The sequence below is a fragment of the Callithrix jacchus genome, chromosome 4 (genome assembly GCF_049354715.1).
Source record: "Callithrix jacchus isolate 240 chromosome 4, calJac240_pri, whole genome shotgun sequence".
NCBI lineage: Eukaryota > Metazoa > Chordata > Mammalia > Primates > Cebidae > Callithrix > Callithrix jacchus.
The window spans coordinates 143,974,485-143,998,849 of record NC_133505.1 but is presented as its reverse complement, the minus strand read 5'-3'; the positions used below and the strand labels follow the sequence as shown (position 1 = coordinate 143,998,849).

At 38.6% G+C, this 24,365-nt stretch overlaps 1 protein-coding gene across 3 annotated transcripts; it reads left to right on the top strand.

Annotated features, from left to right (window-relative positions):
• The first annotated feature begins 275 nt into the window (after positions 1-275).
• Positions 276-21,774, top strand: IFNGR1 (interferon gamma receptor 1). 3 transcript variants are annotated; one of them, XM_035296836.3, is made up of 8 exons: positions 276-426; positions 7,478-7,663; positions 12,421-12,535; positions 13,119-13,285; positions 14,907-15,079; positions 15,741-15,927; positions 18,508-18,632; positions 20,664-21,774. In XM_035296836.3, exons 3-8 carry the CDS (start codon positions 12,459-12,461, stop codon positions 21,237-21,239), a joined length of 1,305 nt encoding a protein of 434 aa, XP_035152727.1. In that variant the 5' UTR covers positions 276-426; positions 7,478-7,663; positions 12,421-12,458; the 3' UTR covers positions 21,240-21,774. The 3 variants fall into 3 exon arrangements, with proteins under 3 accessions (XP_035152727.1, XP_008993393.1, XP_008993396.1); XM_008995145.5 differs by lacking the exon at positions 7,478-7,663; XM_008995148.5 differs by lacking the exons at positions 276-426; positions 7,478-7,663 and adding an exon at positions 548-1,005.
• The last annotated feature ends 2,591 nt before the right edge of the window (positions 21,775-24,365 follow it).

Genomic DNA, 24,365 nt, shown 5'->3' with positions numbered 1-24,365 from the left:
TTTCGCAACCCCAGGATACTGAAAAAAACTGGAAGAATTGCGGAATGGGGTGCCAGGCTGAAAGATCTTAACCTTTGCATTGAATTCCTCCCCCACCCAGAAACCCAAGTCCCGACAGCTGGGCGCCTTGCTCTCTGAGAGATGCAGCGCCTGACCCCGCCTCCCGCAGCTTCCCGGACTTCGCCCCGCCCCCGCCCTGGTCCCGCCTCCCGCCTCCCGCCTCCCGCCTCCTGCCTCCGCCGGCCTAGACCCGGCTACGGAAGTGACGCAAGGCCGAAGCTGGAGGGCCGCGCCGGGCCCGCAATTGCTCCGGATGGAACCCGGCGTCTGTCGGTAGCAGCATGGCTCTTCTCGTTCTCCTGACCCTTGCCATGCAGGGTGTGAGCAGGGCTGAGATGGGCACCGCGGATCCAGGGCCGTCCTCAGGTATCATCGTTCGCGGCGGGGCTGCGGCCGGGTCGCGACGGGAGGGACGGCGGGATCCGCCCCGGTCGGGAAGCCCCGCCCCGGTTCTCCGCGGTCTCGTTCGCCCCGGACCCCCAGCGTCGGGTCCTGAGCTGGTGACGGACGCGAGGCGGGATGGCGAAACCGGGTCCCCATGGCTTGCACTCGTCGGTTAACTTTCTCCTGCCTCTCGTCTGGTTGCCACCACAACAAATCACGCCTCTTGTATTTGCGGCTCTTGTAATCCACTTTTAAATACGGTTACGCGCTGCAGAAGGACGTTGCCGGTCTACGCGGGACAGCATGATCTCTTAAGATTATAATACCGTCTTCTTGCTGTACCGTTTCTCTCGTTAGATACGCAGATACTCACTAGTGTGCTGCAGTTACCTGCAGTGTTCAGTGCAGTAACAGGTTGTACAGGTTCGTGGCCTAAGAGTCCTAGGCTGTGTCATCTGGGTTTCTGTAAGTGCACTGCTGTCCGAAGAAACTGCCTAAGGGGCCATTTCGCCATTTCTCCATTTCTCAGAACGCATCTCCGTCGTTAAGTGACGCATGACAGTGAGTGTCGTGGTCAGCAGTGACATCGCGCTCTCATTTCTTGGCTTAAATACTTGATGCTTAGCGTAGAAGTGTATACATTCCATCGCCAACTGAGAAGTGGCAGTATCTTGTTTGTCTTAAATGTCTCAGTCTCGAAGTGGTGGAATGCGAGCACTCACTAGTAGGTTTGTCTGGCAGTAGGTCTTCTTAGAGATTTGTTCTTCGGAGCATTTTATTTCCACCTGCTTATTGACATTTTCTAGGAAACAAATGCTGAGGATGGCTTTTCTGAAACTCAGAGTAATTGTGATTAGGATCTCCAGTGAAATCCATTAAGTTTTTTATTATATCATGATTCATGATTCATACGAACTTTGAAAGGTCCACGTTTTGCTTCTGTTTTCACAACAGTCCTCTAGAGTAGGCGTTATTTGTCTCTCTCATTATGGATGAGAAATTGAGTTACGGAGAGGTCTGCCCTACTGGCAGAGAGGTCATGGCCAGTCAGTGGGGAGCTGCTCAGTTTGGCTTGAGTCCAAGTTCTTTTTTTTTTTTGAGATGGAGTTTCGCTCCTGTTACCCAGGCTGGAGTGCAATGGCGCAATCTCGTTTCACCGCAACCTCCGCCTCCAGGGTTCAAGCAATTCTCCTGCCTCAACCTCCCAAGTAGCTGGGTTTACAGGCGCACCCCACCATGCCCAGCTAATTTTTGTATTTTTAGTAGAGACAGGGTTTCACCTTGTTGACCAGCATGGTCTCGATCTCTTGACCTCGTGATCCACCCGCCTCGGCCTCCCAAAGTGCTGGAATTATAGGGGTGAGCCACCGCGCCTGGCCTAGTTCTTAACTGCTCTGCCAGGATCAAGTCAGTTATCTATATGGGCAACTGCAGTACTTTGCGGTAAGAGCTTGAATTCAGGAAAGCAAGGTGGGGTGCTTGTCTCTTCCAGGGAAGTCAGTAAAGACTTCACAGAGGTGACCCCAGGAACCAGAATTGCAGAGACTGAGGTGCAGAGGTGTTGAATTCGTGGAATTTTAAGCGTTTTATTGTAAACTGTGTATAGGAGAGGTTACAAGGGGAGATAGGTTAAGTGGAGAGGCAGGAACCAAATAATGAATTGCCATTTATGTGTACCAGCAAGAAACCTAGCTTTACTAATAACTCAAGCAAAAACAGGAATTTATTGTTTCAGAGAAGCCAGAGTTAAACAGAAAATTAGAGATGCCAGCTGTGTCTCAAGAAGCTAGAACCCAGGTACCCGCTGCTAGGACTCTCCGTTTCTTATTTCTAACTGTCTGGATATTGACTGCTTTCCACACTTGCTGGGAATCATAGATTCTAGCTTCTGGGTTTTGACATCTTGCTGCCTCCTCCAGGGAAAAGCTCTGATTTGCCTAGCTAGATTAAGGTGTCAGCTTGCATGGGAAGGACATTCTCGTAGAGGGTGGGGTCAGGGAGTTACCAGAGGAAGCAAAATAGTGTGCCTGAAAGCAGCACAGGTGTTGAGCCAAAGAAATAATACACCCACTCTGCCTCGCAGAAGTCAGTCATTACTAACGCTGACATCATTGGATTATCTTACAAAGGGAAATGATTTTATGCAGGATCGGATATGCCATTTAGAAAGACCAGTTGTCTTATTAAATAGTTTTAGGGTAGACACAAGGCCCATTAGGAGTCTGCTGCTTACCTTGGAGTCAATTAGAAGTAGTTTAAATGGAGAAGAGGACAGTTAGAAGAAACATTTAGAAGGAAGTGTCAGTAGGCCTCTGACTGGATGTCAGCAGAGAAAGAGATCATGCTAGCTCAGGCATAGTGTTAAAGCAAGTGCCAGCTCTTCCTTCTGAGTACAGGGCCCTCCAGAGCATGTGACCCATATGAGTGCACAATTTGCACATCCCTGTAGCCTGCCCTGGGAGGAGGATTGCCTGTCTGCTTCCCATGAGAAGATCAACTGTGGCCTTCTATATTCTGCAGAAACTTTAAAATTTGTCTCTGCCCTTCTGGCTCTAAAACTGGAGTCACCTTTGTGAAGTCTTTACTGACTCCCCTAGAAGAGATAAGTACCCCTGCCTTGCTTTCCATTCGTTTCAGGGAGCCCTCTTTTTAAAGTGCCTTTCTAACACATTTCTCTAGATTTTTCAGTGCATTTCTCTAGATTGTATTGTGCCCCTGTTCTTTTAAAGTTAATTTAAAACACAAAATCTCAAAGTAGGAAGAATCCCACAATGCTGAGGCTCTTGTTTAGCCTCCTAGCCTTATTCTTACTGTTGTTGATAAGCTTGACTATATAGTCGAAGTTAGTCTTAGGTGAGAGAACCTGGTAAGAACAGGGAAGCAGACAAGAGAATATGGTGATATAGTCAGTCTCCAGGAAGTCCAAGTGTTTAGGAATGTATTGTTTTACATTCATGGGCTTTCATTAATATTTAAGTGAAAATAGCATCTATGTGTGCCACTTAATCAGTAGTATTTCATTCTTCATGCACTTTTACACTTAAAAGTAGTATATGTATATTTTTAAGTGAATCAGAGTGAACTGGCTTTCTTCATCCAGTTTGGGGTCCCATGCTGAGTAATAGCTGCAGAGCCAGACAGGACTTTACACCAACTGGAAGGCTTTTCACTGACCTTATACAGCTTATCAGCTATGCTTCCTACTGATTATCTGACTTTAGTATCCTAATGCTCTGGGTACTGTTTAAATTTTTTTTTTTTTTTTTTGATTTTGTAGTTATTTCAAAGATTCAAAATACACAGGATAATATATTTTAATTATATTTATTGAATGGGGTATTAAATTTTCTTTTTCATTTTATTCTGATTCATGATTCTTACAGACTTTGAAAGGACATTTTAGTTCTATATAAAAGAAAATGGGCTGGCGGCAGTGGCTCACGCCTGTAATTTTAGCACATTGGCAGAATGATCACTTGAGTCCAGGAGTTCACGAACAGCCTAGGCAACATGGCAAAACCCTATCTCTACAAAAAAATACAAAAATTAACCCTGTATGGTGGCATGTCCCTATAGTTATAGCTACTGGGGAGGCTGAGGTCGGAGGATCACTTGAGCCCAGGAAGTCAAGGCTGCAGTGAACCGTGATTGCACCACTGCACTCCAGCTTGGGCAACAGAGTGAAACTTTGTCTTGTGTGTGTGTGTGTGAAAACCTAAAGAAGAGAAAAGTAATAGTTTTAAACAGCTATCTTACAAAATTTGGCAGCATACCAATAGTGCAGTTGCTTTACAAACTAGATGAGTAATTAATGGTTTAATTTTGATTGAACAAAGAATCAAAAATGAGGTTTGAGCCAGAATGAATTCCTGACAGAAAGAAATTGGTTTACTTGTAATTTTCTTATTAAAGGGATGTCTTTATTTTAGATTATCCTGATGCACAGTAATCAAAATACTAGGTATCTATTTTAGTCTTGTGCATTCTTAAGAAATTATTCATTTTAATACATTGTTCAACTTTTGCAGTGGCCATGATGTAATTGAGATAATGTAATAAAATCAGGAAACATTACTTGAAGCAGGTGCTTGTGAAGTCACCAGAAAATAGTCCTCTCCAATTCCAATTTAAATATGGAGGTTATTTACCCCTTATTTTATTAAGTGATCACAAAGAGGTTGGAAGCATTTTTCTTAATTAAAACCAGGAAATCTTTTCATATTGTCAAGTCATTATATAACTTTTCTAAGGCTTTATTTTCTCATTGGTAAAATATGTGTGATAATACTGTCTCCCTCATGGGATGGAGACATGAGGGAGACAGTATTACCTGTGAAAATGCATTAAAAAGGTGAGCACGTTGTATGTCTTATACTAAATACTTAATACATTAGGGATTATCATTCAAGAATGTGCATTACTATTTTAACAAATATATCTTTAAATATTAAATTGCCTTAGTCATATGTGAGAAATTGTGTTGGCTTTAAAAAAAAACAAACATAACTAGATCAATATGAGAAATTTAAAATAGGCTCAGCAGCAAACTCATTCTTCCATCTCTTAAAACAGACGAAAATGTTTTTTGTAGACTGAAAAGGCCTGCATTTTTTTTTCTCTAAACTATTTCTCAATTCAGACCGAGTTAGTCCAAAAGAGAATTAGTGTTGAGAAACGATGTCTCTCGGGGACTAGATTGGTCTGGTCCAGTCAGAATTAAAGCCATGCCAAACCCAACTAGATAAAACTGGATAAATAGGAGTAAGAATAAAGCCCTAGATTTTAAGTCAGAAAAATGGCTGAGCAGATATTTGTTGGATAAGCCCTCTGTTGGTGGTGGTGTGAGGGAAAAATATAGGCAAGGTTAGTTACTTACAGGTTTGTTGCAGGCCACTATGTGTTATGCCTGGCTCTTTAAAAATAAAAATTCAAATTAGAAGATTTCTATGAACACTTGAAACATCACGTGCAAGAATTCTCAAAACGTCCTTACGCAGCTTAAATCTGGGGGATGCGGCTCCTTGCTAAGGAGAAAGTTGAAATGCATTAAGAAAAATAGCCATTTTATCAGCACTGGAAGCCATTCTGGAGGTAAATTGTAATCAAAGATATCCTAACAGAAATACAAAGGCCTAGATTTGGTACTTTTCATTTATTCAGTTTGGATTTCTTATGCTGGTTCTGTTTGCCGTGTGGACGAAACTTTCCTGACAGTCTCCATTCGTGTCCCTGTATCTTTAACTTGGTGAAGGTGTTAGATCTTTTCTGAGAGTTGTTCTTTTGTCAAAGATCCAGATCCTTTATTTGGGAACATTTGTTTTTGGGCTGTAGTGCCAGAGGACTTAGATGCAGAACAACAGTTTATTTCATCCTCACTTTCTTATGCTTTTCAGTGTGCTCTTCGCATGGAAGAGGTTGGTGAGCAGGCTGTCGGATGATTTCTGCAGAATCCATAGCCCTGTTGCACCACAGGTGTACATACCTTTCATACATTCTTTGTATATTTGTATGTTAAGATGGGTGATGAATTCTTTGGGCTAGTTTTTTGTGTTGTGTTTTTTTTTTTAAGAGGCACAGATGCTTTTGGTGGTTACAGGGTGGAGCACAGATAGCAGCCCTGGTTCCTGTCACCCATCTATGGAAAGGAAATGGCCAGTGTCCTCAGACTATACTCTGCAGGTATTTATAGTTTGCCGTCCACCATACATTCACCAACATTTGTTGCATAGCTGTCACAACTGCTATTTTTGGTCCTTTGTGACATTCCCATCATCCCGTTGGTGGCACTGCTCCCTGGTCTTTTCTGTGTCTCTTTCTCTCTCTCTTTTGGTATCCTGTCACTTCTGGCTTATCAGCTTTCTGAGGAAACACTTGGCTTTAACCAGGGCCCTCCTTTCTTTCTGCGCTGTGATTAAAGTGTTAGGAAAAATATTCTTCTCTCCTGTGTTTGGTTTTCTTAAATTCTCAGCTGTGAGTTCTAGAGGAGTTCTGGGAATTAGATCTTAAAATAGCTAAAGTTTACTCTGGATAGTATGCAGATGTAATACACTAAATAATTCTGAGGCCGTTTCCAAAAGCAACGTGAGTTACACAAAACTGTCTATCCCGGCACTTTCAAGAAATGAGAAAATCTATAAGGTTATCTTTTTTCATAAAATCACTCCAGTAGGATCTTTTGTTAAGCCCTAGAGATAATAATACTCTTTTTCTCTTTCTACATATATTTTTACATACATAGTGTAAATGTATTAGAAGTTTATTGTTAGCCTTAATTTTATCTGAATATATAGCAATTTAAACCTCACATTACAAAATTCTGAAGCTTAAGAAAACTGCTTGTGTCTATTATATGATTTTGGCAATGACAACAAAGGCAGATGTCTAATAACCGCATAGTTTCTCTTCTGGTAGCATGAAAAACCACAGGTTACATCTTTGGTGTAAATTTGTAAGTTTTTCCTTTAACCTAAAGTAATTTCTTTTTGCTATAAACCATTGAAATCTCTCCCTCCTACCACCTGTCTGTCTTGCTTTGAAAGCTATGATTTAAGTCCTTGTCCTAGTCTAACCATATCAGGCTTTTACTTAAATTATGGGAAACATACTTAGATTCACATTAAAAACTAATTTAATGCTGCACAAGCCTACTCTTGTTTGTAGTTTTCCATTGTGTGGTTCAGTAGCCCCTTCCTAAGTACTAATGCATTTTGTTTGATATTCTAGTACGCAAATTGACTTCTACATGCCTTTTTCTCAAATACAGGAATTTCAGGTTGAGTATATACTGTTATAAAGCCGTTCCTACTGGAAATAACTAAAAAGAGGGACTTAAAAGGAAGTATTTCCTTAAAAGGATTTCCAGTCTTGGAAACCAGAGGAAGGGGAGTCCTTGTTACGTAGTGGCAGAAAGCTTAGTGACATTGTAGCCTTCAGTGACACTAAAAATAATGTCTGAGGAGCTGTGTGATCTAGCTCAGGAGGTTTCCAAGCAAAGTGCTGAAAGTACCACCTAGTTTCTTCTTGCTTCTTACAGTAACATGTGAGACTTTGCTCAATCATGGGAAGAACTGTTAAAAAGAAACCAGGACCTCCTGGTTTGAAAATTCTCAGCCTCTCAAGAGGCAAAAAATGCTTTAATGAAGAAATGGCCTCTGAAGGAAGGCTCAGATTTAGTATAAGTCTTCTTAGCCTCAAGTACCTCTGTTTTCTGGTAGCAAAGGTATGTTTATATATATGATTGTTATTTGATATTAATGTTGATTCATTCCAGGTGAAGAGGAGTGACTTTTATTTCTACCTAAAACATGGGTTGGAAAGTATTTAGGTTGTTTCAGGAGGTTGAGATGCAAACATGTAACATACGATAGAAAAAGGGCCCTCTTAAGCCTCAGTAACCCCTGCTGTGAATGGCCATGGGAACTCTAACAAAACCAAAGAGGAGCCAGGACTACCAATAGCAAGAACAGTGCTTTTGGGCTCATCCTACAAGAAGTTGCTTAGAACCAGAGATGGCAGGTACCAGCAGCCTTCAGTAGCGCTTCTGGAAGCAGGAGGAGAAAAACTGTAAGTGTCCAGTCACTGGCCACAAAAAGGTCAGGTTAGTAGTATGAAGTATTTGAATCTTGAGACCCTCCCAGCTTTATAATCTCTACCTTTTGGCCCAAATTGTTACACCATTTTGGTAAATGATACAGAAGTTAGTTATTTTGGCAATAACCAAATCTAGTCCTTTGTTTGAGGGGAGCCATGAAATATGCTGGTTGACTATAAAGCATTCTGTTGTTAAATTAGTTTTTCCTCCTACATTTTTTTTTTTTTAAAGAAAAACACTAAAATTGTAAACATATAAAGCAGGGTTGATCAGCCTTGGCACTGCTGGCATTTTGGGCTATATTGTTTTTTGTTGTGGAGGCTGTCCTGTGCGTTGTAGGGTATTTAGCACCCTTGGCTTTTGCCCTCTAGATGCCAGTAGTACCTCCCCCACCCGCTTCCTCTCCAGGTTCTGAGAACCAAAAATGCCTACAGACATTGATGCCTAATGTCTCCTGGGCAACAAAATCACTTCCTACAGAGAACCACTGTGATAAAGGAAAAAATAATCAAAAAGAAAAAAGAAATGATGATAGCATTTAATTGTCCATGAGTTCGTATTATTTACCTAAATAACTATTGATCCATGTTCTGCTTTGAAAACATAATATATGTAGTAAGGAATTGTAAGTTAAGGCAATATACCAGTTTGGTCTTGAATGTTGGAATTTTTGTTTCAGAGAAAATATATAGATTTTCCTCACTTGACAGATGAGGAAATCTGAAATATTTAGCAGTGTAGCCAAGAAAGAACCCAAGGTTATTAATGTTTGACCCAGGGAGTACTTTTCTTATTTAAGCAGTCTACTTGATGTAAATATAAATCATTATCATCATTATTATCATCCAAGGCACTTTGAAAAAATATAAACTTCTGGCTCTCTCACAATTTTTGAGGATGCTTATAAAGTATGTTTGGAAGCCACTGTTCTTGTCCACATTGCCATTCATGTATTCATTTTAATTATATAAGTAAATCATGTTTAATAGAGTCTTCCAGCTAGGTAAGATTGAATACCATAAATTTGAGGTCACATCACTAACTGTATACATTCGTGTTTATCTATAAAGAAGTGAAGGGAGAAAGGAGAGGTGTGTGTGTTCAGTTTACCAAGGGGTGTTTGACAGCTTTTTACACCGAACAGTGGGGAAAAATGACTACTTTTTTTTTTCTTTTTTTTTTAAGAGAATAGAATGCAGTGGCACAATCACAGCTCACTGCTGCAGCCTTGACCTCCTGGGCTCAAGCGATCTTCCTCAGCCTCTCAAATAGCTGGAGCTACAGTCACAGGCTTCCTCACCGGGCTTATTTTTTAATTATTTGCAGAGACAGGGTCTCCAACTTGTGAGCTCAAGAGATCCTCCCACCTCAGCCTCCTGACGTGCTGGGATTACAGACGTGAGCCACCGCACCTGGCCCATGACTGCTATTAATAACTAGATTTTGGTAGTGTCTGATTAGATGTTAAAATGACTTCTGTCTGTTATCTTACATAACTCTTTCAAGTCTTACCAACAGTTGTTTTCTGAAAGGTTTAAAAGAGTAATGACAAGAAGAAATGTTGGGTATGTTTTATAAAAAGCTCTGTATGCCCCAGAGAGCAGAATGTTGATGAAACTGGAATGTGTGGCTTCTTTGTTCAATCTTTAGATATCTATTTCTGTACTATAAAAAAAGTGTTGAAGGCGTAATAGTAGTATGTGTACAGTTGAGAGGTTGGTGGTATTTTAGAGTGAAATTGGCCATCTTTAGTGCAGCCATTACCTCTGCAGACGTTTGTATTAGTCTGTTTTCATTCTGCTGATAAAGACATACTCAAGACTGGGAAGAAAAAGATGTTTAATTGGACTTACAGTTCCACTTGACTAGGAAGGCCTCAGAATCATGGCAAGGGCAAAGCGCACTTCTTACATGGCAGTAGCAAGAGAAAAATGAGGAAGAAGCAAAAGCACAAACCCCTGATAAATCCATGAGATCTCTTGAGACTTATTCACTATCCCAAGACTAGCACGGAAAAGACCAGCCGCCATGATTCAATTACCTTCCCCCTGCATCCCTCCTACAACACATGGGAATTCTGGGAAATACAATTCAAGTTGAGATTTGAGTGGGGACACAAAACCAAACCATATCATGCCACCCCTGGCCCTTCCAAATCTCATGTCCTCACATTTCAAAACCAATCATGGCTTTCCAGCAGACCCCCAAAGTCTTATTTCAGCATTAGCCCAAAAGTCCACAGTCCAGAGTCTCATCTGAGATAAGGCAAGTTCCTTCTGCCTATGAGCCTGTAAAATCAAAAGCAAGCTAGTTAACTCCTAGATACAATGGGGGTACAGCTATTGGGTAAAATACAGCCATTCCAAATGGGAGAAATTGGCCAAAGCAAAGCTGTTATAGGGCCCATGCAAGTCCAAAATCTAGTGGGACAGTCAAATCTTAAAGTTTCAGCGTGATCTTCTTTGACTCCAAGTCTCACATCCAGGTTATACAGATGCAAGAGGTAGGTGCCCATGATCTTGGGCAGCTCTGCCCCTGTGGCTTTGCAGGGTACAGCTGCCCTCTCAGCCGCTTTGATGGGCTTCTGTTGAATATCTGTGGCTTTTCCAGGAAAGCTGTCAGTGGATCTATGATTCTGGAGTCTGAAGGATGGTGGCCCTCTTCTCACAGCTCCACTAGGCAGTGCTGCAGTGGGGACTCTGCGTGGGGGCTCCAACCCCACATTTCTCTTCCATACTGGCCTAGCAGAGGTTCTCCATGAGGGCCATGCCCCTACAGCAAACTTTTGCCTGGGCATCCAGGTGTTTCCATACCTCATCTGAAATCTAAGCAGAGGTTCCCAAACCCCAGTTCCTGACTTTTGTGTACCTGCAGGCTCAACACCACATGGAAGCTGCCAATGCTTGGGGCTTCCACCCTCAGAAGCCACAGCTGGAGCAGCTGGGACACAGGACACCAAGTCCCTAGGCACACAGCCTGGGGACCCTGGGCCTGGACCACAAAACCACTTTTTCCTCCTAGGCCTCTGGGCTTGTGATGGGAGGGGCTGCCATGAAGGTCTTTGACATGGCCTGGAGACATTTTCTCCATGGTCTTGGGAATTAACATTAGGCTCCTTGCTACTTATGTACATTTCTGCAGCCAGGTTAAATTTCTCCCCAGAAACTGTGTTTTTCTTTTCTAATTCATAGTCAGGCTGCAAATTTTCCATTATGCTCTGCTTCCTCTATAAAACTGAATGCTTTTAACAGCACCGAAGTCACCTCTTGAATGCTTTGCTGCTTAGTAATTTCTTCCATCAGATATCCTAAATCATCTCTTTAAAGTTCAATGTTCCACAAATCTCTAGGGCAGGGGCAAAATGCCACCAGTCTCTTTGCTAAAACATAACAAGAGTCACCTTTGCTCCAGTTCCCAACAAGTTCCTAATCTCCATCTGATACCACCTCAGCCTGGATTTTATTGTCCACATCATTATCAGCATTTTGCATAAAGCCATTCAACAAGTCTCTAGGAAGTTCTAAGCTTTCCCACATTTTTCTATGTTCTTCTGAGCCCTCCAAACTGTTCCAATCTCTGCCTGTTACCCAGTTCCAAAGTTGCTTTTCATTTTCAGATATCTTTTTAGCAACACTCCACTCTACTTGTACTAATTTACTTTATTAATCTGTTTTCACGCTGCTGATAAAGACATACCCAAGATTGGGAAGAAAAAGATATTTAATCTTGCTTACAGTTCCACATGGTTGGGGAGGCCTCAGAATCACAGTGGGAGGCTAAAGGCACTAATTACATGGCAACGGCAAGAGAAAATGAGGAAGAAGCAAAGTGGAAACCTCAATAAACCCGTCAGCTCTCGTGAGACTTATTCACTATCACAAGAATAGGACAGGAAAGACTGGCCCCGGTTCAATTACCTCCCCCTGGGTCCATCCCACAACACCTGGGAATTCTGAGACATACAATTCAAATTGAGATTTGGATGGGGACACAGCCAAACCATGTTAATGTTGAATACAATCTGTATTACCAAATATTGAAAATTCTAGTGATGAAATGAATTGAGGATTATTGTTACAGTAGTCAGTGCATTTGATTATAAAATTTCTATTATGGGAATGTATTGCTTCATGCGATATTTGTGTTTCCTTTATATTGCAATAATGTTTCCATAATTTAAAATGAATCAGAACTCTTCTTACAGGTATTTCAATAAAATTAATTTCTAGATAACTATTCTTGATTTAAATAATTTTGGTATCCTCGTGAATTCTACTGTTCTTCAAATATGCATATCTGACTAATGTGGCCTCTTATAATAAGGTTTTCCAATGTTAATGTAACTTTCTTACAATTGTCCATTTTACTTTTTGAATCTCTTACAGTACCTATACCAACTAATGTTACAATTGAGTCCTATAACATGAAACCTATCGTATATTGGGAGTACCAGATCATGCCACAGGTTCCTGTTTTTACCGTAGAGGTAAAGACCTATGGGTGAGTGTCACTCTTTTATTTAGCCATTTTATTCCATTTTTGTCTAGGTCCATGCAAGTTCAGCAGCCGTCTGTGTTACTGTTTTATCATCCTTCCCACATGGCAAAACATCCTGAACTGCTTGTAGATGTCCAGAAGTGCTAAAGATGCAAATTCTTTGCAAAATATTTCTTGCCTCTTACTTCCTCTTCCTATCAGTATTGAAGTAGAGAAATATCACTAACTTCTGAGATTAGCATGACAAATAAAGCTAATAGTTACTATGTCATCTTCTTATAGTGTATGTACTTTTTAGTAAAACAATATACATTTCAAAAAAAATTTTGACAACTGTTAGTTTTTGTAATGTGCTTAATCCCATAATTAACGTGTATACTGAGGGAATCCAGAGTTGTTTAAAAAGTATTGGTAGTACTTCTAACTAGAGAGTAGGGGCTTCCTACTTTCTCTAGTGTCTCCATCCTACTTACTCTGCTCTTTCTACCGCTCTGTGCTGTGAATGAAAAACAAAGCACAGACAGAAATGGTTTGAGTTTATTTGATAACAATAAAAGTTATCCTTGTGTTTTTTTATTCTTTTTAGTTATGGAGACTGGACTGTTGCCTGCACCAATATTTCTCATCGTTATTGTAATATTTCTGACCACGTTAGTGATCCATTAAATTCTCTTTGGGTCAGAGTTAAAGCTAGAGTTGGACAAAAAGAATCTGCCTACGCAAAGTCAGAAGAATTTACTGTATGCCAACATGGTGAGTAGAATGTGTACACATGTAAATTTTAAAGAGGAAAATATTTATACATGTCTTCTGTATATATTTGCTTTTATTAGCAGTTGCTGAAAATTATCACAGCAATGCTTAAGAAAGATTTGGAGGAATTTAGGGAGTCAGTACAGGTTGAGCATCCCAAGTCTGCAAACCCAGAATGCTCCAAAATCTGAAACTTTATGAATGCCAGCATGGCACTCAAAGGAAATACTCATTGGAGCATTTTGGATGTTCAGATTTGGAAAGTTCAGCTGGTAAGTATAATTCAGATATTCCAGAATCCAGAAAAAGACTCAGAAACTGAAAACACTGCTGATCTCAAAGATATTGGATAAGGGATACTTAACCTGTATGCTCCCCTTCTTTCAAGCCCCACAAAATAGGGCTAACAGGTGGCCATCTTTGCTGCGTCTAAGCCAAATATATGACATTTCCACTTTATACAGATAAGGGTCTGTGCTGCCCAGCTGTCCTCTGCGCCACCCTTTCCCTTCCCATCTTTTGTCATTCATTTCTAAGTTATATTCTCTGAGGACTTTGGCAGCTAACTCTTATTCTTAATGCCTGGGGGAGTTTGAATACCACCTTAATACATTAAAAAATTGCAGAGTTCCTTATTCTCTTCAGCCACCATGATTTTTAGGTATTCACTCTTCCAGCATCCCACTCACATAGTGTATCTGATGTTTGCTGTCACCTCAAACCCCAGAATCTTTAGTGCCAGTTCCTATTTTCTGACTTTGACATCCTACCTTAGCTCTCAGACCCTCACTCCTGAGTAAAAGAAACCTTTAGTCATTTGACTCCTTCCTGGTCAAATATTCCAGAATCTTCCTGGTCTTCTAGCTCTTGGGTACCTTCTCTTCTATCTTCACTTCCTTGCTCTGCTGCTGCCTTTCAGACTGGTCCTCTCCTTTGTCTTTAAATACTTTTCTTCCCCAGAGTCCATACTTTTGTCATCTGATTTCCACACCACCTGCATGTTAGATTTTTTTCCATACAGATTTATCAAGGGCCTACTATGTGCAAGAAAGTATACTGGGCCCTGAGAATATGTTGATGTGTGAAAACAGACCTGCCAGGCACACGGTAAATATGTGAAGACTAGATATATGGTTCACCAGCAAACTCAAACGTCAAAGACCCAATAAATATGTATTGAATAAGTTCTGATTTTTCACAGTAAAAAGAGTTTTGGTGAGGGATGATAACAAATGCCATTTCTGAAACGTTTTTTAGAAACTAGGGTCCTTAATCCACAAAAGCAAAGATAAAGGAAAAATTACTTAATAGAGTTTATATTATGTGAAGTCTTTTTTTAACCAAAATCTGTAACTATTTTTGTTTACAACTAGGAATGAAATTAAACTGCTAAAGAGGCAATTTAGATTAAACAAGAGTACTTCTTGCCTGAGATTTATGAAACATTTGTTTGTTAATTAGTCTATCTTCTAGATATTTGTGGAGTGGTTTAAATGTGGTTCTACTTTAGAACAACCAGAACAAAAAAAGAGTAGGTTGATTTATAGATTCTGGTAATTTTATGAAATGTACTATGAAGTTCCAAGGCCAGGACTTATACTTCCTCCTCCTCCTTCCCCAGGAAAAATTGAGCCACCTAAATTGGGTATCAGAAAGGGAGAGAAGCAAATCACGATTGACATATTTCACCCTTCTGTTTTTATAAATGGAGAAGAGCAGGAAGTGGATTATTATGATGAAATTACCTGTTACATTATTGTGTACAATGTCTATGTGAGAGTGAACAAAAGTGAGGTATGTGTTTCTGTTTCAGATTTTTCATAATGGGAATTCTTGTGTAGCTAGTAAAAGTTGTTTCTTTCTGTAATGTAATGAAAATAGAATGCTTATAAATATTCAAGCAAGACTCACAGAGCATAGATTTTGATAAGAAAAAAATATCTGGATGCTAGTAAAGCAAAAATGATAGGGAGTTAGTCACTAACACTGACCACGTGAATACATTTCAGTTTTTATTTGCTTCATTAAGTGGAATGGCCTGAATCTAGGATTTTTCCCAGTACACCTCCATTGCTCCACCGGTTAAATGAGGATTTTCTTCCTCATTGGTGGTAATGTAAAATAATATTAGCACTTCTGTCTCTCACCAGCTAAATTCCTGGTACTCTAGGAATAGGACAAATGAACATTTGTTAAACAACTAACAATAAACATTCCTGCAATTTAAGTTTTTAAATTTACAGTCTTTATAAGGAATATTTGAACAGATGCATAGTATTGTGCTGTGCTGAAGTAATAAGTTGGCTTATTTGGTATCAAAGCTGTTTTTAGACATGTTCAACATCAGTCATGTATGTTTTCTTCAGTTGTTGGTCAGGACTAATCAGGTGATTTTTTTTTTTTTTTGCAGATTAAAAGAGGCTATGCATTTTCACTGTTTTCTTTTTCCATCCAGATCCCGTATAAAGTATCCACGAAGATGGAAGATGATTGCAACGAGATTCAGTGCCAGTTAACAGTTCCAGTGCCCTCACTGAATTCCCAGTACTGTGTTTCGGCAGAAGGAGTCTTAAATGTATGGGGTGTTACAACTGAAAAGTCAAAAGAAGTTTGTGTTACCATTTCCAATAGCAGCATACAAAGTAAGTTCCTGCCGTTTTTTTCTTAATATAGAGGGAGCAGTAACTAAAATAGAATCATGTGGAAAACAAATTTATTTGCAGTTTCAAAAGATCTGTTTTAACGATATTCAGTTCCATTAGTTCCATTCCTTAGAGAAGTTCAAAATTAAAAATAAGGCAGTTTCTCACTCATTAAAAGATGTCGAACAACCAATTTGGAAAGCCATGTGATGGCCCCTTGACCCAGAAAGATAAAAAACATAATAAGTACATAAAACTGTGCAAATATTTACATTTCAGGATTATGGATTATAAGTCAGTTTGTTGAGGCCGGGCGCGGTGGCTCAAGTCTGTAATCCCAGCACTTTGGGAGGCCGAGGCAGGTGGATCACAAGGTCAAGAGATCGAGACCATCCTGGTCAACATCGTGAAACCCCGTCTCTACTAAAAATACAAAAAATTAGCTGGGCATGGTGGTGTGTGCCTGTAATCCCAGCTACTCAGGAAGCTGAGGCAGGAGAATTGCCTGAACCCAGGAGGCGGAGGTTGCGGTGAGCCGAGATCGCGCCATTGCACTCCAGCCTAGGTAACAAGAGCAGAACTCCGTCTCAAAAAAAAAGTCAGTTTGTTACTTCAGCATAACAAGATGTTATGAATCCACTAAAATGTTCTTTATGGGGATTGTAATTTAAAGACTGAAGGGCAGGAACCTTTATTGATTACAACTGTATGGCATGAACTGGACAGAGACTTGCGATTAATATCCAAAAAAGTATATAGATGGGTTTGAATAATGGATAATGGGTCATTTTTGTAACATTTTACGATAATTAATTTCATCTTTTAATGTGGGAGTGGGGAGATACACACACACACACATACACACACACACTAGAACTTGAACTTGAGAGCTGACTGTTACTCTCAGCTGTCAGTTACCTCAAAAAAGTTTGAATTTTTCTTTACAGTTATGAAATGTGAGTGTTCATTATAGATAATTTATAAAATGTGAAAAGCCGGAAGAAAACAAAATGATCTGTAGTTCTGTCATGCAAAAATACCCCGTTATTCACAATTTGGTATTTTCTTTAGTTTTTCTACATAGACATGATCATATTGTATAGTGTATATGATTTTGTGTACTGCTTTCAGCACATAAATATTTTTCCATTTTATTTCAGATACTTCATTAATATTAATGTCTGTAGAATATTTTACTATGTAAATTATATTTTTATTTAATGTTTTATCATTTTTGAACTTTTAAGATTATAGGAGTTTTCACTATGACTAATCATGCTTTGATAATTATCTTTGCGTGTATGGTGTAATATATATATTCTTTCTTAGTAGGACTTTTTAAGACTATTTCATAGGTTTAAAACTTTACTAAAACTTTATAATATGGGTATATTTTTGAAGAATGGAAATATAGGCTGCAGAGTCAGAACAAACACCTGAAATTTAAATAACTTCAGGCCATTACATGCAGGTTTCAAATAGGTGACTTAAAGCAGTGCAATGCATTTTATTCTAATTTTTATTATGCTATTGGAAAAATAAAACCCTTCATAATGCTCAAACTTTGAAATAATGCAAATGCCCCACATTTGTTTGAAGCCTGAGTTCTAAACTGCAGTGATGCTCTGGCCACACGGTGGCATCACGGTGGCTCCTGAGCAGCAGCCCCAATGCCTTGCAGCCAGCACTTGCTCAGCCTGTAGGACTTCTAACACAGCACGAGTGTTGGTTTTGTTGTTGTTTTCTTTTTTACTATTATAATGATTTAACTTTTTTCACATTCTGTAGTAGGCATAATAGAAGCATTCATTAACTAGTAACTTCCACAGTTAGAAAATTCAAGATAATAAAATGCCCTAAAGGATGCCAGACATTGCCACAGTATGTAGAGTGTTGTTAATTTGGAAGAGAGGACTGTAGAAAAAAAACCAAAAAACTTAAGATTGTGCTGCAGAAATAAAAGCAGCATTCGAGCAAAATACACAATGGGGATTCTAGGTGTATGTGCTTGGAAACAAATCTTTCCTATTTTATATTATTTATGTCTGATTTATAATTAAGAGGGCTTTATTCTTGTGCAACATTCCTGTGTGCATGTCCATCTGTGAAGCTTTATAAGTATTTGCAACTGTGAACTAAATAAATGTAATAGAAAATTCTGAGGAGTGGGGCTAAATCATTTTAAGAGCTGTAAACATTGCGAGAGCTTATTTCTAAGGAGAGATTTTTTTTTTAATTCTTTTTTTGCATTTTTAACTAAAAGAAATGCATAACCCTGGAAACACACTGTATGTAGGGCTGTAAGGAAATTACTGTGGAAAAGATATTTTAACTATATTGTGTCATAGAAGAATAGTCCCAGAAAGTTCTAGAATTGCACAGCTGGAAGAATCATACTGCTAAGACAGATACCTAATTTTTTACTCAAATTTCCTAACTTCTGCTTTCTTCAGTGTTCTTTAAAACTCTAGCCATATTAACTAATGTGTAAATGTACTCAAGAATGGAACTAAGACTTTCTGATAGATCATAGCAGTATTCCATCTTAATTGTAATTTGTGATTTTTGCCTCTTTTTAAGGTTCTCTTTGGATTCCAGCTGTGGCTGTTTTACTATTTCTAGTACTTACCCTGGTATTAATCTATTTTTACATTAAGAAGATTAATCCGTTGAAGGAAAAAAGCATAATATTACCCAAGTCCTTGGTAAAGTATTTAATTTTTTTTTATTGTATACACTAAAAGGTTCACTTGAACCTTTTTTTGTTAGTTTCTTAAATTATGTTTTTAAAGTAGAATGATGCTCAGCAGCTTGTCAGCTGCCATTAATCAGTCTACCACACATCCAAAACCACATACTGTGTCTTTTGCTCTGCAGCAGTATTTTTAATTCTCAGGGCAAAAACACAGTGAGACATTTTTCTTCAAGATCTTAAAGTCTAGTGGAAAGAAAATATAATTATACAATGGATAGATAGTGTGATAGGTTCAAAGGTAAAGGTTTATACATAAGCCAGTGAAGACTTTGTCCAGCTTTGGGGGTGGGGTTAGTCGTGGTTTTTCCAGAGGCAATGTCTGAGCAGTCTTGAGTGACATACAGGAGTTTATTCAGGCACTAAGGGACAGAATGTGCCAAGGTCCAGAGCCAAAGATAACAGAATAGTATCTATTTGAATGAAATATGACAGGAATAATGTCTGTGATGCTCAAAGGGCACATTAAAATTTGCTATTAAAAACTATCTTTAAGTAAAATGGATAAGAACTATCAACAGTTAGTAGTCAACTCACAAATGAATTGTAATATTTTATCCTTAAGCACAAAGCAACCTTGTATTATGCCATTTTACACACACTAGAAAAGGAAAAAGAAACCCGGATATCCAGTAGTACCAGCAGTAATAGGTAAATGTGGTAAAAAGTAATCTAGCCCTGGTAAAAGGAAAAGCACACAGTGGGTATTCAGTGGAATAGTGCCCTAAACATGCCATTGCTTTGATGTAGTCACTCCACTCTTAAAAATGTATGATAAAGATTTTCATAAATAAAAAGATGTGCAGGATATTTAATATGTTCTATAGCTAGAAAGAATTGGAAACATTTCAGCATCCGCTGTTAGAGAAATTATCAGTATGAAGAAATATGAATCACTCAAAATTACAATGATGAAGGCAAGTAATGAGAATATTACTAAAGTAGATGTGCTCACTTTGCAAAAATGATATGCATACATGTGGAAGGTAATTGGATTAGGGTTTTCTAGAGGGACAGAACTAATGGAATATATATATATATATATATATATATATATATTTTTTTTTTTTTTTATTTAAAGGGGAGTTCATTTAGTATTAACTCACACAATCAAAGGTCCTACAATAGACCATGTGCAGGCTGAGGAGGAAGGAGAGCCAGTCCGAGCTCCAAAACTGAAGAACTTGGAGTCTGATGTTGGAGGGCAGGAAGCATCCCACACGGAAGAAAGATGTAGGCTAGGAGGCTAGGCCAGTCTCTCCTTTCACTTTTTTCTGCCTGCTTATATTCTAACCATACTGGCAGCTGATTAGATTGTGCCCACCCAGACTAAGGGTGGGTCTGCCTTTCCCAGGCTGACTCCAGTGTTAATCTCCTTTGGCAACACCCTCACAGACACACCCAGGATCAGTATTTTGTATACTTCAGTCCAATCAAGTTGACACGCAGTATTAACCATCATGGTAATAATGTACAGAGAGCAACATATATTAATAAGTTATCAGGTGGGTTTTTGAAAATCTGAAAACTTTGTTTTTTGTTGTTTTTTTTTTTTTGAGACGGGGTTTTGCTCGTTACACAGGCTGGAGTGCAATGGCGTGATCTCGGCTCATGGCAACCTTTGCCTCCTGGGTTCAGGCAATTCTCCTGCCTCAGCCTCCTGAGTAGTTGGGATTACAGGCACGCGCCACCATGCCCAGCTAATTTTTTGTATCTTTAGTAGAGACGGGGTTTCACCATTTTGACCAGGATGGTCTCAATCTCTTGACCTCGTGATCCACCTGCCTCGGCCTCCCAAAGGAAAACTTTGTTTTTAATTTAACTATAGTATCTTTCATCAAAAAGAAAGGGCAACCATCTGTTCACCTGTTACCCTACATGTGCCGTTTGGATGTCCGTTACCTTTAGACCTTTGTTTTTTTGAGGGTAGGCACTTAAGCTTAACAATGTTTTATCTTTAATCAATCCATTTTTCTCCCCATAGATCTCTGTTGTAAGAAGTGCCACTACAGAGATAAAACCTGAATCAAAATACATGTCACGCATTACATCATACCAGCCATTTTTCTTAGAAAAGGAGGTGGACTGTGAAGAGCCACTGTCTCCAGTTCCAGACATGCATACTGAAGACAATCCAGGAAAAGGAGAACATACAGAAGAACTTTCTAGTATAACAGAAGTGGTGACTACTGAAGAAGACATTCCTGACATGGTCCCAGGCAGCCATCTGACTCCAATAGAGAGAGAGAGTTCTTCACTTTTAAGTAGTAACCAGTCTGAACCCTGCATCATCACTTTAAACTCATATCACTCCAGAAATGGTTCTGATACTGATTCCAGCTGTCTGGAATCCCATAGCTCCTTATCTGACTCAGAATTTCCCCCAAATAATAAAGCAGAAATAAAAACAGAAGAACAAGAAGTCATAACAGTAATAAAAGCCCCCACCTCCTTTGGTTATGATAAACCACATGTGCTAGTGGATCTGCTTGTCGATAATGACAGTAAAGAGTCCTTGATTGGTTATAGACCAACGAAAGATACTAGAGAAATTTCATGAGATCAGCTAAGATGCGCCAACTTTGAAGTCTGATTTTCCTGGACAGTTTTTCTACTTTAATTTCATGAAAAGTTTATGATCTCAGAAATTGTATGTTAGTTGATATCAACCAAATGGAATGACTTACTTTAGATAAAAGTCTAAAGAGGATGTTTGGCGGTGTTACTTTCGGCAAGACTTTTTTTTTTTTTTAACAAAAAAAGCATTGTAGCTTACGAACCTTTACATCGAGGTAGGCTAGCAGGAACGGTGAACAGTATCCAGTACTCCTGGTTCTTAGGTGAGCAGGTGATGTCCCAGTGACCTTTTTAGCCACTTTACTCTTTTTCTTTTCTCTGCTTTGGTATACCATTTGTTTTTGTAAGTTTTATGTATACAGTAATTTTAAGTGCTTAATTTCAGAAGAAATTCTGCAGGCTTTTCAAAATTGGACTTTAATTCAAACTAATAGAATTTAATGAACTATGTAAATAGAAACGTATTTTTTATGAAACATTACAGTTAGAGATTTTTAAATAAAGAATTTTAAAACTCAGTTTTATATTCATTTATTCAAGCACTTAGGCAATCTTTCATAGTTAAGCAGAATATTTTTATATCCACTGCTTGTTTTCATGCATTAATGCTATAGAATTATTTGATAATTATTCATATTTAATATTTAAAACAACACTAAAAATAATATTTTTAAATTGTCCTTATAGGTCTGTATTTCAGTGTTTAACACCCAACGTGCAGAACACTGTTCCAAGTGGTTTGAAAAGAAAAGATTTAGCTGTAGAGCATGTGGATTGAGGAGTCCTTAGTATAAAAGTGGTGAGCAGAACCATGGAAGTAGATGAAGGAACCTTGAGAATTACATGGTGTGGAAAGAAATCCCCAGTGAAAGGCAAACCAAGAGTTAATATATATGTTACACAAGGATCTCTTGGAATTACTATGAGGATAGAAATATTCAGAAATAAATATGAATCTGTGAATTAATAATGGACAAAAAATTGAAACACAATTTACATGAGTAAATTAGCAAAGAAACCATATTTCTTTGGTTTCTGGAAAGATTTCATTTAAAAATGCAAGTTACAAATGAGATATTAGTGAGAAAAGTAGTGGTGTGGTTTGCAGCGAAACTGGTATACTCACTTATTTTGGGGGTAATGTCTTATGAATTGCTTTTTAAACTGATATGCCAGTACATACCACATTCCACAAAAGTAAATATCCTTCAAGAGACTTTGATCTCTCTTGTGGGAAAATAACAAAAAAAGATAAAACTTTACATGAACAATGCACACATTAGAATGGGAAAAGCAAAAATGTGAAAATAATCAAAATAGCCAAGGACGAGGTGATACTTACTGCTTCCCAAAAGGATTATACCAATGTGTACTCCCATCAAATGTGAATGAAGTACCTATTTTTCTACCCTAGCTAATTGACTTAGATAAATCTTTAATCTCTATAGTCTGTAAGTAAAATATTTTATACATTAAATGCATTTCATTTCTTTAATTAGTAAAGGAGCATGTTTTCATATATTTTCATGCCAATTCATCTTGTTCTTTGTTCATTTTTTTATGGGCTTTTTATATCTTTCTTACTGACTACCCTTTATTTGCCATGAGTTACAGATTTCTTTTATAATTTCTTGCCTTTTGAATTACCACACAGATATTTAAGATGTTTATAAAGTCAAATTTATTCATTTTCTTCCATTTTTAAAAAGCCCTTATCTTTTCTCCAAGATACAAGTTTTCAGCCATGTTTCCTTCTGGTCTTTGGTGGTGATTGGTTTACATTTAATTCTTTTAACCATCTAGATTTTTTTTTCATGTAAGGACAGAGATAGGGATTCAGGTTTACTATTTGTTTTAGTTTCCTAAAGCTGCCATAATAAACTACCATAAACTTGGGTGGCTTAAAACAATACAGAAATTTGTTATCTCTCAGTTCAGAGGCTAGAGGTCTGAAATCAAGGTTTCAACAGGGCCAGATTCTATCTGAAAGCTCTAGGGAAAGAGCACCCCTTCCTAGTTTCTAGTGATTGTTGCCAATCCTTGATATTCCCTGACTTACAGCTGCATTATTCTAATTTCTGCCTGTATCTTTCTGTGTCCAGATCTTTATACAGACACGAGTCAACAGGATTGATTAGACCCACTCATCCAGTATGAACCCCTCTTAACCTGATTATGTCTGTAAAGACACTGTTTCCAGTTAAGATTACATTCGTAGGTACCAGGGATTAAGACTTCAATACATCTTTTTGAGGACACAACTCATGTATTTCCCCCAACAAATTAAATTATCTAACTTTTCTATGCTGATTTCAAATATCACCTGCCAAATTCTCAGCACTCCTGGAATAATATTGTTGTTCAGTCTTTTCTTGTCTGTGTATCACACTATTTTAATACACCATGCACTGGGATATATTTTATTTTATTTATTTTATTTTATTTTGAGATACAGTCTTGCTTTGTCACCCAGGCTGGAGTGCAGTGGCACAAACATGGCTCACTGCAGCCTCGACCTCCTGTGCTCAAGCAATCCTCCCGCCTCAGCCCCCAGGTAGCTAGTACTGCAGGCGCCCATGATCACGCCTGGCTAATTTTCTGTATTGATTTGTAGGGATGGGATTTTGCCACCATACTCAAGCTGGTTTCAACCTCCTGTGCTCAAGCAATCTGCCCATCTCAGCCTCCCAAAGTGCTGTAATTACAGGCTATTTTGACTTTTGAGGCTTTACTGAATACTTTAGCCAATGTTCATTGCTCATATTTCTTAGCAATAATATTTTTCAGGTGAACTATAACCTGAATTTTTTTGGCCAGTTTTCCCCCAATTTTAAATTCATTTGAGATTTATGTTGGCATTGTGTTGACTTTATAAACTGTTTAGGAATAACTAATATTTTCAAGGGTTGAATGTTCTGCAAGAATGGAGACTACTTCTCTCCTTAAGTCTTATATCCCTCATTAGACTTTTACTTCATACAGGTGTAGGGCATTTCTTGAAATTTTATGTTTTATGTTGCTGATGAGAATGTCATCTCACGTTGTGGCTCCTAAATGGCTGTCTATATGTACATGCACACAAACTATTGTTACAAATTATTTTTGTATC